Here is a 15,355-nt window from a genome sequence, read left to right as displayed (position 1 = left end):
CTTATCTTTTATTTAGACATTCAAAGTTACTAATGGTGCTCCCGGCACATAATAATTTCCCATCAAACAAATTGTTCAATAAATAAATAAATGATCAACCCCTACAAAATTACACTCCCTACCTGAAGGGTATATAGGAGGAAAATTCATTGAACACTCTGGATCCTAGCCATGGGACACTAGGTGGCGATAGAAAACTGCATCATTTTAATTCCAGGACACTCCTTGACAACCTCAGACTAAAGCTTCGCAACAAATTTCCTCTTTCACTCTTCTGCAGTCTTGCAAAAATAAACAAATATTATCCGTAGAAACCTTTGCTACATTTTTTTTTTCTCCAATTCACACTTTCTCAAATAGTTTTGGCTTTATACTAGGTGTCTTAGTTCTGTTTGAAAGCCTAGACCTTTCTCCCCAAGGGGTAGCCTAATTTCCACAGCCCAGAATCTCTTGGTACTTGAACCAGGGAATTGAAGCTGGTGTGTTTATTACCCTTGTTTCAGCTCTTAGGTTGTTATTGTTTGTGTGCATTTTAGAGAAAAATATTTTTCTTTTAAGTTGGGCAAGTATGTTAGTATGTTCGTTCTTTCACTACTCATTAGTTATTTTGCTTCAGAACTTTCTAGAATTTCTAGTTTTTCTCATTGCAGATAAATGTCACTACAGTGTCCTCTGTCTCTATAATACTTTTTGTCTTAAGTAATATTTTGTCTAATGTTAATATTGACTGTACTTGCATGTTTTTTTATTGTGAAAATACTGTACAGAGGGGTTACAATTACATGCAAGATCTTGCATGGTTTTAGTAAACATTTCTAGGCATATTTTCCTGCATACTTAATTCTATTGTGTTTTAAAAGCTATACATGATTTGTTCTCAGAGTAACATCTGTTAATATATAAGTAATATATTTCAGTAACTCTAGTCTGACATAAAATAAACAATAAAGCATATCTTACTGCATACATTCATTTGCTTATATTAAAAATCAGTCACAAACAGAAGGGAAATTGCATATAGTCTAGCATGATCTGAAAAAGGCAAAAGCAAATCATAAAGCATCCCTCCATGAGATCACAATCATATAGCAAAATATCTTAGAATAAATTCCACTTAAATTTATAACATCTTTAAATGATATTTTATGCACATACAAAAAATTTGGGTGTGGGCAGAATTATACTAGGAATAAGTCTATCAGACTTATTTATAAAAAGAATAGTTTTGAGATGACTTCATGGTTATATTCTTTAGCTTACCATCAAAAGATCTGGGCCTCAAATGATACAGAAGCTTTATGTGGTCAGGAAATATCCATGGTATGCAACATGTTTTGATATATTGTAAGAGAGAGCTTAAAAGATGCTTTTGCTGAATCTGTAAATGGCCAACAAGTTCCCCAATCTATACCTGTGCCCTTTGATATGAACAATTCTCTGCTTCTTTCCCTTTGCAATTATTTATTTGCAGGAGATTCAGATAATCCTCTTGTGTGGAAGTTAAACCGCCCCTCAAACAGACAATGTCATCTACTTATGGTTTGAAACAAACTTTGCAGCCCTAAAACTCAGGAGACTACATTGTTCCTGTCCTGTTCTAATAACAGAATGCTAACTTCATGGGAACAGGTGGAACAAAGACTGAGCTAGTAGTCATCAAGGTCTTACTTTCCACTTGAGATTGTTATTAACTATGCATACCTTTCTCATCTCCTACCCCTAAGTTTCCCTATTTAACCTGAAGCCCATGTCTATATATACATATATATATATGGCTGACGCTGTACCAAAGCTCTGTCTTCCGACGGCTGACATTATTAATCTCCTTTCTCTGCTCTTCACTAGGTGAAGAGTATATGAAGGTGAGTTGACTCTAACTTGGGACAACTGGATTTTAGGCCTAGGATCTAAAACTCAGTTTCAGTACATTTCAATAAATCCAGACTATATTAAAATAGAAGCAATTGTGTTTAATTTTTTTTTCATGTAATAACTAGCAGACCCAACAAGATCTAAATGAAAAATTGATTGAAACAGACAAGATTGATTATGATCTGAGTCCTGTTGTAACTGGATGAAAAGGTTTATGAATTTTCCCTTTAAAAGTAGGGACTCTTAGGGTTCTTGACTTGGATCGCAGAACAAGACTTTCTGGACAAATCACAATAGTAAGAGAACTTGGCAAAGCTTTATTCACTAAGTAAGCAAGTAGGGAAGCAGACAGGCAAGCAGAAAGGAGGAGGCACACTATAACAGACATTGGTTGCTGAATTTCAAGGAGAGAGCTAGAAAGAAACAGTTCCTTGGCTACTGGGGGTATTCGTATATGATAAAGACAGGGGTTCTAACTTTAAAATTACACAAAGATAGGTGTTCTATCTTTTGCTCTAATTACTCCTGGTGTTACACTTTCTGAGTTCCTGGATGTTTGGGTCGTTTCTTCCATTTCTTTTATGGCATCCTACAATAAAACAGATGCTTATCCTTTAGATAAGGAAGATATCCTGATGTCCACATTTTAGGTAGGAGGTTGCTTCCACCTGAAGCATTTCTCTCAAGAAGGCCTACATTCTGCCAAACAAATGTTAATTCTTGAGGTTAAAAATGTATCTGTCAGGAAGGAATACATCTTGTTGCTTTTCTTTGGAGCAAAGATAGCACTTCTATGTTTTTAAATACTGTGTTTCTGAGTTGCCTTCACCAGAAGTTATCCTATCTTATTTCCATCATAGATGATTATATCCACTGTCCTATTGATCAACTAAAACAAAATGATTATTTCAGCTACTGACCCCAATATACCAATTGAAGAAAGGAAATTCAATTGTTAGCATATCCACCCCTATTTTGGCTTGACAGCCTCCATCATGCTATTTCTAGAGTCCAGCTGCAAGACTTCCCACTTTCCGTCTCTTTGCCCTGCCTTTAGCTTCCCTGGCACTATATAACCACATCCCTGCATAAGGAGAGGCTGCTACACTATCCTGAGCTTTCCTATCAACTTGCTGACAATAAATTTTACTGTACATGACTTAGTGTCCATGGGGTTTTCTGGACTGGTGCTTTCATCAATGAAACAAACAAACAACCCAAAAAAAAAAAAAAAATTAGCATTTGGGTTAGAGTACTACTTACAGCAAAGAATAGTTAAGTTGTCCCAGATAAAGTGAGGCCTAGTTGATAATTATCTCAGTTTGGATTCTATGAAGGATTTAAGAGATTGTTAATCATCATCCCTTAAAAAAGAGGAATCTGAAGATGGATAAGTCTCTAACTGACTGATGAGGGAAAAAAGAATATACTGATTAGTGGTATCAGCAATGAAAGAGAGCTAGGAATGAAGGTCATTTGCCTAACATTCAGGAGACCATGGGTCTGATTCCCCCCCCCCAAAAAAGTGCTGACATAGTACAGACCCAAAAGACATTAAAGGATAATCAGAACAAACATTATAATTAATTCTTACCACTAAGATGAACACAAATTAGGATAAAAAACACCAAAACTCACTGAACAGGCCTTCATTTATTAATAAAACCTTTTCAGAAAAGAAAACCATTGGCTAGATGATTCAATGGTGAATTCTACTAAACCCTTCAGGAAGAATAAAACCAATTCTATATAGTCTCTATAAATGAGAAGAGGAAACACTTCTGAGATTCAGTTTATTTGGCCATTAATACCCTAATAACAAAACATCAGGAAAAAAAAAACACGTTAAAACATTGTTTTCATTTCCTGATATCTGTAAAGATACCCATTCTTTTCACATGAAATTATAGTAACTGGTGTCCATTTCACTTTAGTTTGTTTCTTTGGAAATACCAACTATAATAAATTCAGTCTCAGCTGGGCCCCGGTGGCTCATGCCTGTAATCCTAGCTACTCAGGAGGCTGGGATCTGAGGATCGTGGTTCAAAGCCAACCCAGCCAGGAAAGTCCATGAGACACTTATCTCCTATTACCCACCAGAAAACCAGAAGTGGTGCTGTGGCTCAAGTGGTAGAGCATTAGCCTTGAGCTAAAGAGCTCAGGAACAGTACCCAAGCCCAGAGATCAAGCCCCACAACTGACAAAAAAATATATAGATATAGATATATAGATATAGATAAATAAATTTAAGAAAAATTCCTCTAATACTATTCTGGAAAATATTTCTCTGGAAAATAGAGTAGGAAGGAAAATAGAGTAGGAAGGCATTAAAGTAAATCTTTACATCATAATTAGAAAGGCTTGATTAAACAAATTTCAGTACAGTAGCTATAACCAAATGTGCTGTCCACACAAGTGACATTTTCATTTACTGTATTAAACTGTTAATGGAATTTTTATAATATAGTTTACACAGATCTTTTATTAGATGGCATTATCTATTTTAAAATATGAGCATGGGACTGGGAAGGTGGCTCAGTGGTAAGAATGCTTGCCTTGCCTGCATGTGGCCCTGGGTTCGATTCCTCAGCACCACATAAGCAGAAAAAGCTGGAACTGTGCTGAGACTCAAGAGGTAGAGCGCTAGCCTTGAGGTGAAGAGCTGAGGGACAGCACTCAGGCCCAGAGTTCAGGCCCAACACCGACAAAAATAAAATAAAATATGAGCAATATGTGTCTAGGTCATAGCTAACAGACTTTGTAATTAAATCAAAGTATATAGCATATTCCAAGTGACCATTACATTATTAAAACTTGAGACAGAAATTCAGTTGAGAGAATGATTGGAAAACAAAGACCCAAGTATAGTGGCTATATCATCTTATTTCTTAATGTTATCAAACTTGATCATTACAGAGGAATGACAAGCTTTAATTATGCATTACTTGCACAGACATTTCATTATTTCTCTAGTTTAAGAAGCAACTTGAGTATATTACTGTTTTTGTCCTGAACCAAATTTGTCATGGCAATAAACTATGCATTTAAGAAAAAGTTAAAAAAAAAAAAAAGGAATCTGGTTCTTTGAGATGATTACTCCTGTTCTGGAATGCAGCATCTTCATTATGGGTAGTTATTCTCAATGGAGGAAGATGATTCTCTCTTTCAGTGTTCACTGTTGTTGCTTTGGGGTAGTTTTGGTCATCTGTTATATGTTGTCCCTCAGTCCAGTCATTTCCAGAAAAAACAGTGACTGCAGAAAAGAACAATTCAGAGCCAAGGAGACAGATGTGAAATGGAAGCAGAGATGTCCAATTTTTATCCTGTCCTTTTACGATTTTTCCTTTATCCTTGTAACATTTGGACATTTACAGGCCCAATTAAAGTGTCAGTTTTGTTTTTTTTGTTGTTTTTTTTTTTTAGCAAAAGTAGATTCTAACTACCTGTTATACATAATCTAGCCATTACAAATGTTAATTTTTCTGGTATACAGAGGGCATCTATATATTAACATTTTGTGTAATGTTTTGCTTGTTTGTTTTAGTTTTTTTTAACTCTCTTTAGCCCAAAACAGCCCTCTAGCAAAACCTCACAGAATATTCTGTTATCCTTGTGAAGGCACGATGTAAAATGCACTATGATGGGGACCTACCTCGGCGTATTAATTTTCCTTTTAAGATGAGAGAGGAAAAAAAGCCTTTTGAGGTCAACTGGTCAAACAACAGGAAAAATGTTGCTAGAAAAAATTATGGAGAAAGTGAAAAGGAAGAAATATTTGAGAAAAAGTGACCTTGATTTCTGTATATTACATATTGATCATAACCAAATTCATGTAAAGAACTGCATTGGCCAGAGAATAAAGAGAAGTATGATCTTCAGTTAAATGTCAAATTTGACTGGACGTTTTGGTAAAAGGTTGTTTTCTTAACAAAAACAAATCTGTCGTGTGTAATGAGTTTCTGACAAAAAAAAAATCATTGAAGGTATTTATTATTATACAAAGCATGTTAATTACTATTCCCAACACTGCTACAAAGGTTATGGAGAATAAAATACTAAATGTGTTTTCAAAAGTATTTCTCATCACCAATTCAGTAAGAAAAACAAATGTAGGATATGTGAAACAAAAGGCTTCAGTGTTAATCTTCCAAGTATAGAAAACATCTTGTCCTCTGAGGACTTAAACCTATCAGTGTGAGGACTGGCAAGAGGGATTGTTTAGAAAAGGGCAATGAAGTTAAAGATACTGGAAAGAGAAGCTACTGTACTTCAACAATAACAAAAACAATAATAAAGCTTTTGTTTTAGACTTTTTTCTTTTAATCTTTTCAGTAATTAAATATTTCTGATCCTGTAACTCATTTCTTCAGTAAGAAATATCATCCATATATTGTCTACGAAATGCTTTTCTGTCTTGTTTCCTTTTTAGAAGTGTTATTTTGCTATTGCTTTGCGGTTTATTTTGCTGCCCTCTCGTTTTATGCTTCACTTAATTCAACAGTAAACACTGTCTTTAGACTCCTGTGAATAAATATAGTTCCTCCTTTCTGCCTCAAGAATCTACAACCAAATGTAAAATTATACCTTTTCTAGTTTTTAACTCTGTTCTCTGTAACAATTATGCTCCTCCGATTTCATTTATGTACTTAATGAAATTGTGTGCCGGTCGCTAGTGAGGCTTCAACTCCGGACCTGAGGCGGGAGCATTGAAGACGCAGCTCCACTTCCGGCTTCTGACTGGTTTACAGAAAATAAGGCGTCTGGACTTTCAGGTCTAGACAAGCCTGAGGGGGTCGGGTGGGGGACTATTGATGTTAAGTGATGTTAAAGAAACTTGATTGGTGAAAAGCAGCTCGACTCAAAGGAACCAATCAGAGACAGAAAAACTCAAGTTTTCATTTGCATAAAGCTGTCTATAAGAGGACAATATCCGCTCTGGGAGACTTCACTATCTTCGGAAGAGAACTGCAGGATGCCTGAGCCAGCGAAGTCCGCTCCCGCGCCCAAGAAGGGGTCGAAGAAGGCGGTGACCAAGGCGCAGAAGAAGGACGGCAAGAAGCGCAAGCGCAGCCGCAAGGAGAGCTACTCGGTGTACGTGTACAAGGTGCTGAAGCAGGTCCACCCGGACACCGGCATCTCGTCCAAGGCCATGGGCATCATGAACTCGTTCGTGAATGACATCTTCGAGCGCATCGCGGGCGAGGCGTCGCGTCTGGCGCACTACAACAAGCGCTCGACCATCACGTCTCGGGAGATCCAGACGGCCGTGCGCCTGCTGCTGCCCGGGGAGCTGGCCAAGCACGCCGTGTCCGAGGGCACCAAGGCCGTCACCAAGTACACCAGCTCCAAGTAAATGTAGTTCTGCAGCCACACCGGTAAACCAAAGGCTCTTTTCAGAGCCACTCACTGTTTTCACTATCTGGGCTGCGCGTTTGTGCCGTGTTGCGAGCTAAGTCTTACTGGAGGTGGTGGTTTGGGTGCAGGTTTTGGTGAGACCTGTCCTACGGTGCCATCCTGGGTGGTCACCTCCACTTAGCAGACGAGTGGTGAGCACGTAACTCCCCGTAGGGAGTGTGGGAACCAGTGGCAACACTTGCTGACGTCAGGTCGCCATTTTGTGTGAACTGCCACTTTGTCGGGAAATCACGCATAACAAGTGGACATTTCTAAACGCGCTCACAAAGCTGCTAATTCTACTCCTAGCGTTTTTTAATTCCCCTCCTCGGCTATGTGCTGGCACATCTTCTATAATCTTTCTGGAGGCAGTTCATAGATGTACACATGGGTTTTTGAGTTGGAGGAAAATACCTCTGTAATAGTGCCGCAACCTCTTGCCACCAGACAGGTAACTTTTACTTCCCCCTTAACAGAAAACCCCAGTCGCTGGTCTTTCGTATTTTTGTTATGGGTTTCCCCCCACCCTTCAATGGCCAAGCTTAAAGATTACTCCATTTCTATTTCCTGCGAAAACAGCTTCCATATTCAGCCCCTGCCATAGTTAGGAAATCTAGGTTGAGTGCCTCAGTTTGCTCTCAAGTCTTCTTAACCCTGTCTGAACTTCTTTTCCTGCTGATTTTAGCAATTGTGGGACAGTCCAGCCGAGGAAGAAATCTGATGGTCCTTGGCAGGTATTGAGAAAGAATAAATGTGGATGTACATTTTAGATTGGTGAAGGGATGGACGGATACTGGTGGTGAAGATCATGCACTGTACATCTACCGATCACTCTGCAACAATATTCACTAGCTAGACAGGTTTGGAAGTCTAAAGCTTATAATCTTCTTTCCCATAACTAATCCCAGGAAAGTAAACAGGTTAGTTTCTCCAGTCATGTCGCAAGCCACTTCAAGAAGTCAGCCTTGCTCAAGGGGTTTAAGGAGTGAGAAAGGTCCCTCACTCAAGTGGAAATATCCAATCTTCCCAAGAATCACTGTCACTGCTGTCCTGTTGAGTGCCCTTGAGAAACATGCCTAGCCAGCCTCCCAAACATATGTGACTTCCATCTGCCTGATTGCTTGTCTCGTTAGTATCCCAAGTGTTTAGGATTACAGGTGTAATCTTACCATGCCAAATTATGCAGAAGCTTGCCTAAAGGACCCAATCTCAGTTTTCTGTTAAATTCGGTCCTAGGCTGGGAATAATTCTTGTCATAAAGATATTTAGAATTATGACACCAGATAATGCTTGTCAAAGCTTAAATTGATTTTACAGATAAGGAGCAGTTGCAGAAAGCTAAGCGGGGACTTACACGATAGGATAAATTGGATTGGAGGGAAGTATTGCTAAAGAGAGGCAAGTAAAAGGAAATATTAACAATATTAGGGCATTGGATGCAGGAAACAAATTATAGAGCAGTTGGGTTTTCCATCCAGTATTTCATCAAATTTTTGTTTCATTTCACAGTATTTGTATTTGTATTGAGATACTGCAAAGATCAAAACTGGCAAAAGTGAACTCTTTGGGAGAAGTGAGACAAACACACACAATAAACACAACACAGCAAGATAATTTCAAATAGACTAGAATTCTAAGTGTTATGATATAAAAACCAAGAGCTATGGTAGTTACTAGTTACTAGTTTAGAGAAAGGAATCTAAGAAATAACAGCTCCAAGCCAAACCAATTATTTGTCGATTGAAAATATTGATAAAAAGGAGTTGTGCTGAAGAAACAAACACGTGTTCTGGCCTATCAGTGATCAAATGTAAATTCGGGTAAGTGGGGGCTAAATAGGTACCTAAACATTTGGGACATTATTATATGTCCAAAGAATATACCTAAATAGTTTTTCACTCCACATTATTGGGATTTTGAGTATTTTTTAAACAGCTATATGTAGAATTAAATGTAGGATAAAAGCCAGGCACTGGTAGCTCACACTTTTAATCCTAACTACTCAGGAGGCTGAGTTCTGAGAACCATGATTTGAAGCCATCCATGGAAAGGAAAGTCCAGGAGAATTTGATCTCCAATTAAGCACCAAAAAAGCCAGAAGTCGATTTCTGGCCCAACTGATAGGAGCACTAGCCTTGAGCGAAAAAGCTGGGGACAGCACCCAGAACCTGAGTTCAAGCCCCAGGACTGGCACACACAAAAGAAAAAAATAAAATTGGCTGGCAACGTGGCTTAGTGGCAGAGTGCTTGGACGAAGTCCTGGGTTCAATTCCTCAGTCCCACATAAAACAGAAAAAGCCAGAAGTGGTGCTGTGACTCAAGTAGTAGAGTGCTAGCCATGAACAAAGAAACTCAGAAACCCAGGCCCTGAGTTCAAGCCCCACGACTAGCCCACCCCGCCCCCCCCCCCAAAAAAAAGAGGCATCTAGGAGTCTAAGGCAGTAAAATCTTGAGTTTAAATCCAACATGGACTACACAGCATGAAACTATCTCAAAACAAAAAATTCAAGGTCAATTGTCAGATGTCAGTGAAAATCAACCAAAATTATTTAGTGGTATGGACGAAAAAACTAGGCGGTGAAATTTATTGTTCCTTTTTATTGAAAGGGAAAAGAAATGCAGGTCTAGAGACAAGATTCAGAAGCTGGCAACAGCAGAAGCCTCTTGCCAAATCATCCTTGACTGAGGGAAGAACGGTTGAGAAAAGTGGGGGTAGGGGGAGGCCTGAAATAAAAGTTGTACCGTAAGTGAATAAAACATGGCAACCCAGGAGCCTTAATTACACATATTAATGGTTCCAATAATCCCTTTGGTCTCTTTAAGTGCATGAATAGCCTAAATATGCTTCCTCAACAAATGTTTAATAGCATCCACTTTCAAAAGTGTAGCCACATATAACTTGAAGCATACCATCTGACAAACCAATACACTCCTCCCAAACTGTCATACAATGCAGTCCACTAATGAGGTAACATAAGCTTGCAAGCTACTCAAGTTAAACTGTGTAGTTTGCATGGCATAGGACTTGTGAAGCTTAATCCTCTGTAAGAGCAGTACCGGTTGTGTAAGTTTACCTTGAGGCTCTTACAAGCTCCTGACAAGTCTTTATACTGGTGGCCCTGGAAGAACCTCCCCTGCCTGCAGTTCACACAGAAAAGCCAACGCTAGAACACAAAAGCCATAGGCAAATCTGCTATGTTAAAATACCAAATAGATCGGAAGATGGCTCTACTAGCCATTAACAAACTTTGACAGCTCTTTTAAAGTGAAAAGATGGGCGGCCCTGAAAAGGGCCTTGATTTGTTGTAGACAATCTCAAGCTGAAGCTCTAGCCGCCAAAGCCATACAGAGTGCGGCCCTGCCGCTTGAGGGCATAAACCACGTCCATGGCTGTGACGGTCTTGCGCTTGGCGTGCTCCGTGTAGGTAACGGCATCGCGGATGACGTTCTCTAGAAACACCTTGAGAACACCTCGGGTCTCTTCATAAATAAGACCAGAAATACGCTTGACTCCGCCACGGCGAGCCAAGCGACGAATGGCAGGCTTAGTAATGCCCTGGATGTTGTCTCGAAGAACCTTCCTGTGCCGCTTAGCACCGCCCTTGCCTAAGCCTTTTCCACCTTTACCGCGTCCAGACATTTTGAAACTGAGCTGCAAAGAAGAAAAGCGAAGTACCATTCGGGTAGTCTTCCCAGAGCTTTTATACTAACATGACGGACCTGTTTGAGAACTACAAGGTTAGGGGTGGAAACCCTAGTCAAGTTCCCGCCCAAAGTCCCGCCCACAGTCAGTTCCCTTCTGAACTTTTAACTCCTGCTAATACACTGTCAAGCAAGAGACAATGTCTAGCCTGCAATTATATCTTAATATGTGTTCCTGTTTTAATGTGAGTTCAGAATGTTTGTATAGTTCCTGCACTATCAACAAATCAGACACTGGTCCCTCCGATAATCCAAAACATGCTCTTACTTCTGGTTTAAATGCAGCAGTAATAATGCATACCATTACTGTTTAAAATCCAAGGTCTAACTTATTTATGTCTGTTCACCCGATCATGCTTGTGCCCCAGAGGCTCAATGAGGGACATAAAAGCCTATGAAATTTATAGAATTAAAAAAATGAAGTGACAGGCTGGCAATGTGGCTTAGTAGTAGAGTGCTGGCCCAGCATACTTGAAGTCTTGGGTTCTATTCCTCATTACCACATAAACCAGAAAAGCCGGAAGTAGTGGTGTGGTTCAAGTGGTAGAGTGCTAGCCTTGAGCAAAATGAACCTCAGAACAGTGCCCAGGGCCTGAGTTCAAGCCATAGGACTGGCACCAAAACAAAAGAAAAAGAAAAATCAAGTGAAAAGAAACACTTAAGATTGAAAACTTTGTATCATTACATTACAAATCTATGAAGATCTAAATCAGTGCATTGAAAGTTTTTGAATTGGCTATACCGGTAATAAAGTTTACTATTGTATCTTTTACCACATGCTAGTTCCCAGACCACTAGTGATATACTCTACTACATACCACGTTCTGTACATATAATCTTGGTCTTGGGCAAGTGATATTGGGTTTTTTGTAAATATTAAAATCTAATTCTAGAACATATATATATATATATATATATATATATATATATAAAGACAATTGATTCAAAGCACTTGAAATATTTAAATTGCGTATGTGCAACCATTGCACATGATAGTGACATATAGAACTGGTTGCCTTGAGCTTCTTCCCTCAAGATTCATCTCTCTAAACCAGATATGGCAACTCAACAAACCTGTAATTTCAGCACTCAAGAAATTGAGGCAATGGGCTGGGAAGGTGGCTCAGTGGTAGAATGCTTGCCTTGCATGCATGAGGCCCTGGGTTCGATTCCTCAGCACCACATAAGCAAAAAGAAAAAAGCCGGAAGTGGCGCTGTGGCTCAAGTGGTAGAGCACTAGCCTTGAGCTGAAGAGCTGAGGGACAGCACCCAGGCCCACAGTTCAGGCCCCACAACCGGACCCAAAACAAAGAGAAATTGAGGCAAGAGGGTCAAATGATTGAGGATACCCTGGACTACATAGCAAGTTCCAAGTTAAACTTGGCTTCATAGAAAAACCTGAGGAATTCACCACTGTAAAGTGATGTGCCTAAATGTGCCCTAATTTAATGATTTTTGGTTTTCAGAATTCATTGAAATAATAACTTAAATGTTTTGACTGGATAACACACCACACACATGTCGGAAGAAAGAATTTAAATGACAGAGTGACAGTCTGCCTCCTTTGGGAATGGAGAACAGTGGTGGCCATTAAGCTAGGGAGGGTAATTATAGAGAGGACCAGAAAGAATGAAGGAGAGCTAGAAACTGTTGTAGATGGGTTTAGTGATTGTGGCCAGACCAGAAGGCCAAACCAGTTACAGGAAGCCAGGCAGAATTTGAGCAGCCAGAATGTCAGCCAGAACAGATGACTTCACCAAAGCCAACAGTAAATACTTACACTTAAGTCATTGAAATGTTTGAGGAATTCAGGTGCTTTCAGGATTGTGCCTTTCCCCATCTATCCAAGATTTGAAAAGCAACGCAATTTATCACATATCTTTCATGAGTTTACTGTACATGGAAAGAGTGGGATTCTTTACAAAGACAGTGAACATGGGATCTGGGAATGGAGAGAAGTAATATTATGGACTTTTTTTTTTAACCAACTTATAAATAAATCATAGTATTCATTCCATTTATGAATTTAGACTAAGCAGTGTGATTGGCAGGACGTGATATTACTAGCATCACACTGTAGTTGTCAACATCTCAAATATTACCTATACATATCACCGCTATACTATATTACATATTAGTCATCAAGTGGATGTAGTTATTTAATATATCAATAAAAAATAATATAAGGATACCACGAAGTTGAGATTTTTTTTTCTTTTTTTTTTCTTTCTTTTTTTTTGTGTCTGTCCTGGGGCTTGAACTCGGCCTGGGCACTGTGCCTCAGCTCTTCAGCTCAAAGTTAGTACTGTACTACTTGAACCACAGTGCCATTTCTGGTTTTCCGGTGGTTTATTGGAGATAAGAGTTTCACAGAAACTTTCCTACCAGGACTGGTATTGAATTATGATCCTCAAATCTCAACCTTCTGAGTAGCTAGGATTACAGGCATGAGCCACTGGCACCCCGCCAAGTTGAGATTTTTTTGAAGTCCTGATCATATTGACAGAGAATCTTGTTCTAATTGGATAAGATTGACTGTCCCTTATCATGTACAGCAAAGATACTGATGGTGATGTTCACTCAAGAGCCAGAGCATTTAGGTCACATAGGAACTTACATGAACCTCCTGTTTAGAACACATAGCATTTTATATGACCCACCAGCTAAAATTGTTTTCAACCTCTCTCACTTCATGCCATTGTCATCCATTTTCAAGTGTTGTTTTTGTTTGTAATCAGAAATTTATTTACCATATCATGGGATGACAGAAGTTGCTGAGTAAAAAAGTTTAAATTTTGATGCTAGAAATTAACTGGCACCGGTGGCTCATGACTGTAAACCTAGAACCTCCAGCATTATAGCCTTGAGCTGAGGGACCACAGCCAGGCCGAGTTCAAGCCCCATCACCAACCAAAGGATAAGAAAACATTCATTGTTTTGTAACCGTACACTTGATATTACTGTCCAAATAATTTCGCAACCCAAATATGACTAAACAGCAGATCCTTAAACTTAATTTTATTAAATATTAAGAACTTAAGTTGTAGGGGCATCAAAACCACTAACAGAAACTTCAAATCTGAAGTTTATATTGTAGGCACATACACCACCAAAATACGTTCACATGTGGCAAGTTCAAAACTCTTAAGTGACATTTAATAAACAAAAAGAAAAAAAAACACTGAAAAATAGTTTTTTCCAAGTCAATGCAATATTAAGACCAATTGGCAGATGAAATTGTAAGTACTGGTTTGTAGTCAAATGATGCCCAGATTAATATAAGTACCGTAAAAAAAGAACAAATCTTATAACCAATGAGTTATCACAACTTTATGGCATTCTGTGATCTTTGCCTCCGTTGACATTTAGAGATGCTAAACCGACTAGCCATTTGGCTAGTTTGAGAGCTGAGGATTAGTATGCCTCAGGTTCAGAATACACTTCTAAAACTCTAGAGCAAATGGAAGCTCTATTAGGGAATGAGTGGATGGATGCTCTTAAAAGAGCCTTTGGTTAGATGACATCTGATACACTTCACTTGCCCTTGGCCTTGTGGTGACTCTCCGTTTTCTTGGGGAGCAAAACAGCCTGTATGTTTGGCAACACGCCACCCTGTGCGATGGTGACTTTGCCCAACAGCTTATTGAGTTCCTCGTCATTACGGATAGCCAGTTGCAGATGGCGCGGGATGATGCGGGTCTTCTTGTTATCGCGGGCCGCGTTACCAGCAAGCTCAAGAATCTCAGCCATAAAGTATTCCAGTACAGCTGCCAGGTACGCCGGAGCACCGGCTCCAACCCACTCTGAGTAGTTAGTTACCTTTGCGGAGCAGGCGGTGCACGGCCCACGGGGAACTGGAGACCAGCTCTATATGAGCGAGTATTAGCTTTAGCGCGGGCTTTCCCTCCCTGCTTTCCACGTCCGGACATTTTGAAATTTTAATAAAAAAGCCTCAAAGAAAGGACAAAAATACTACCAAAATGAAAGTGCAGCAAATATACTTGCTCACCATATTGTAAATTACAACTATTCATTGGCTAAGAGCAAGAGTGTGATGTGAACCAATCACATTGAAGAACACATGAACCTTATTTGCATATAACAAACTGGCAATGTGACTTTACCCAGTCTATTTATATTAAATTTGGACTATATAAAATCTAACAGGTTAAAAAAAATGTAACAGGTTTAGACATACTTGCATACACGCCCTGTAAAAATTGGACACGCATTTCTAGAACTATTTTTTTGAGACCTTAAAGGCAGTTCTCATTATCCCTGAGCCAACGAAGGCCGCTTCCGCACCCAAGAAGGGGTCGAAAAAGGCGGTGACCAAGGCGCAGAAGAAAGACGGCAATAAGCGCAAGCGCAGCTGGTTTTTCATCCC

At 39.3% G+C, this 15,355-nt stretch overlaps 2 protein-coding genes and 1 pseudogene across 2 annotated transcripts in view; 1 reads left to right on the top strand and 2 right to left on the bottom strand.

Moving 5' to 3' along the window:
* Nucleotides 1-6,840: 6,840 nt before the first annotated feature.
* Nucleotides 6,841-7,279, top strand: LOC122111544 (histone H2B type 1-C/E/F/G/I). The gene has a single exon (XM_042684410.1). The coding sequence runs from the start codon at nt 6,845-6,847 to the stop codon at nt 7,223-7,225; it is 381 nt and encodes a 126-aa protein (XP_042540344.1). The 5' UTR covers nt 6,841-6,844; the 3' UTR covers nt 7,226-7,279.
* A 3,315-nt stretch (nt 7,280-10,594) lies between these two features.
* LOC122111268 overlaps nt 10,595-15,355 on the bottom strand; it is a 44,173-nt gene continuing 39,412 nt past the window's right edge. The window contains exon 7 of the mRNA XM_042683987.1: nt 10,595-10,918. Within this exon, the coding sequence (XP_042539921.1) occupies nt 10,595-10,918 (324 nt within the window). The remainder of the gene's footprint in view (nt 10,919-15,355) is intronic.
* LOC122111531 lies at nt 14,021-15,290 on the bottom strand (annotated as a pseudogene).

This window comes from Dipodomys spectabilis, unplaced genomic scaffold (assembly GCF_019054845.1).
Source record: "Dipodomys spectabilis isolate Male_0828 unplaced genomic scaffold, ASM1905484v1 ptg000085l, whole genome shotgun sequence".
NCBI lineage: Eukaryota > Metazoa > Chordata > Mammalia > Rodentia > Heteromyidae > Dipodomys > Dipodomys spectabilis.
The sequence above is the reverse complement of the archived record's forward strand: the minus strand, read 5'-3'. Positions and strand labels throughout refer to the sequence as shown.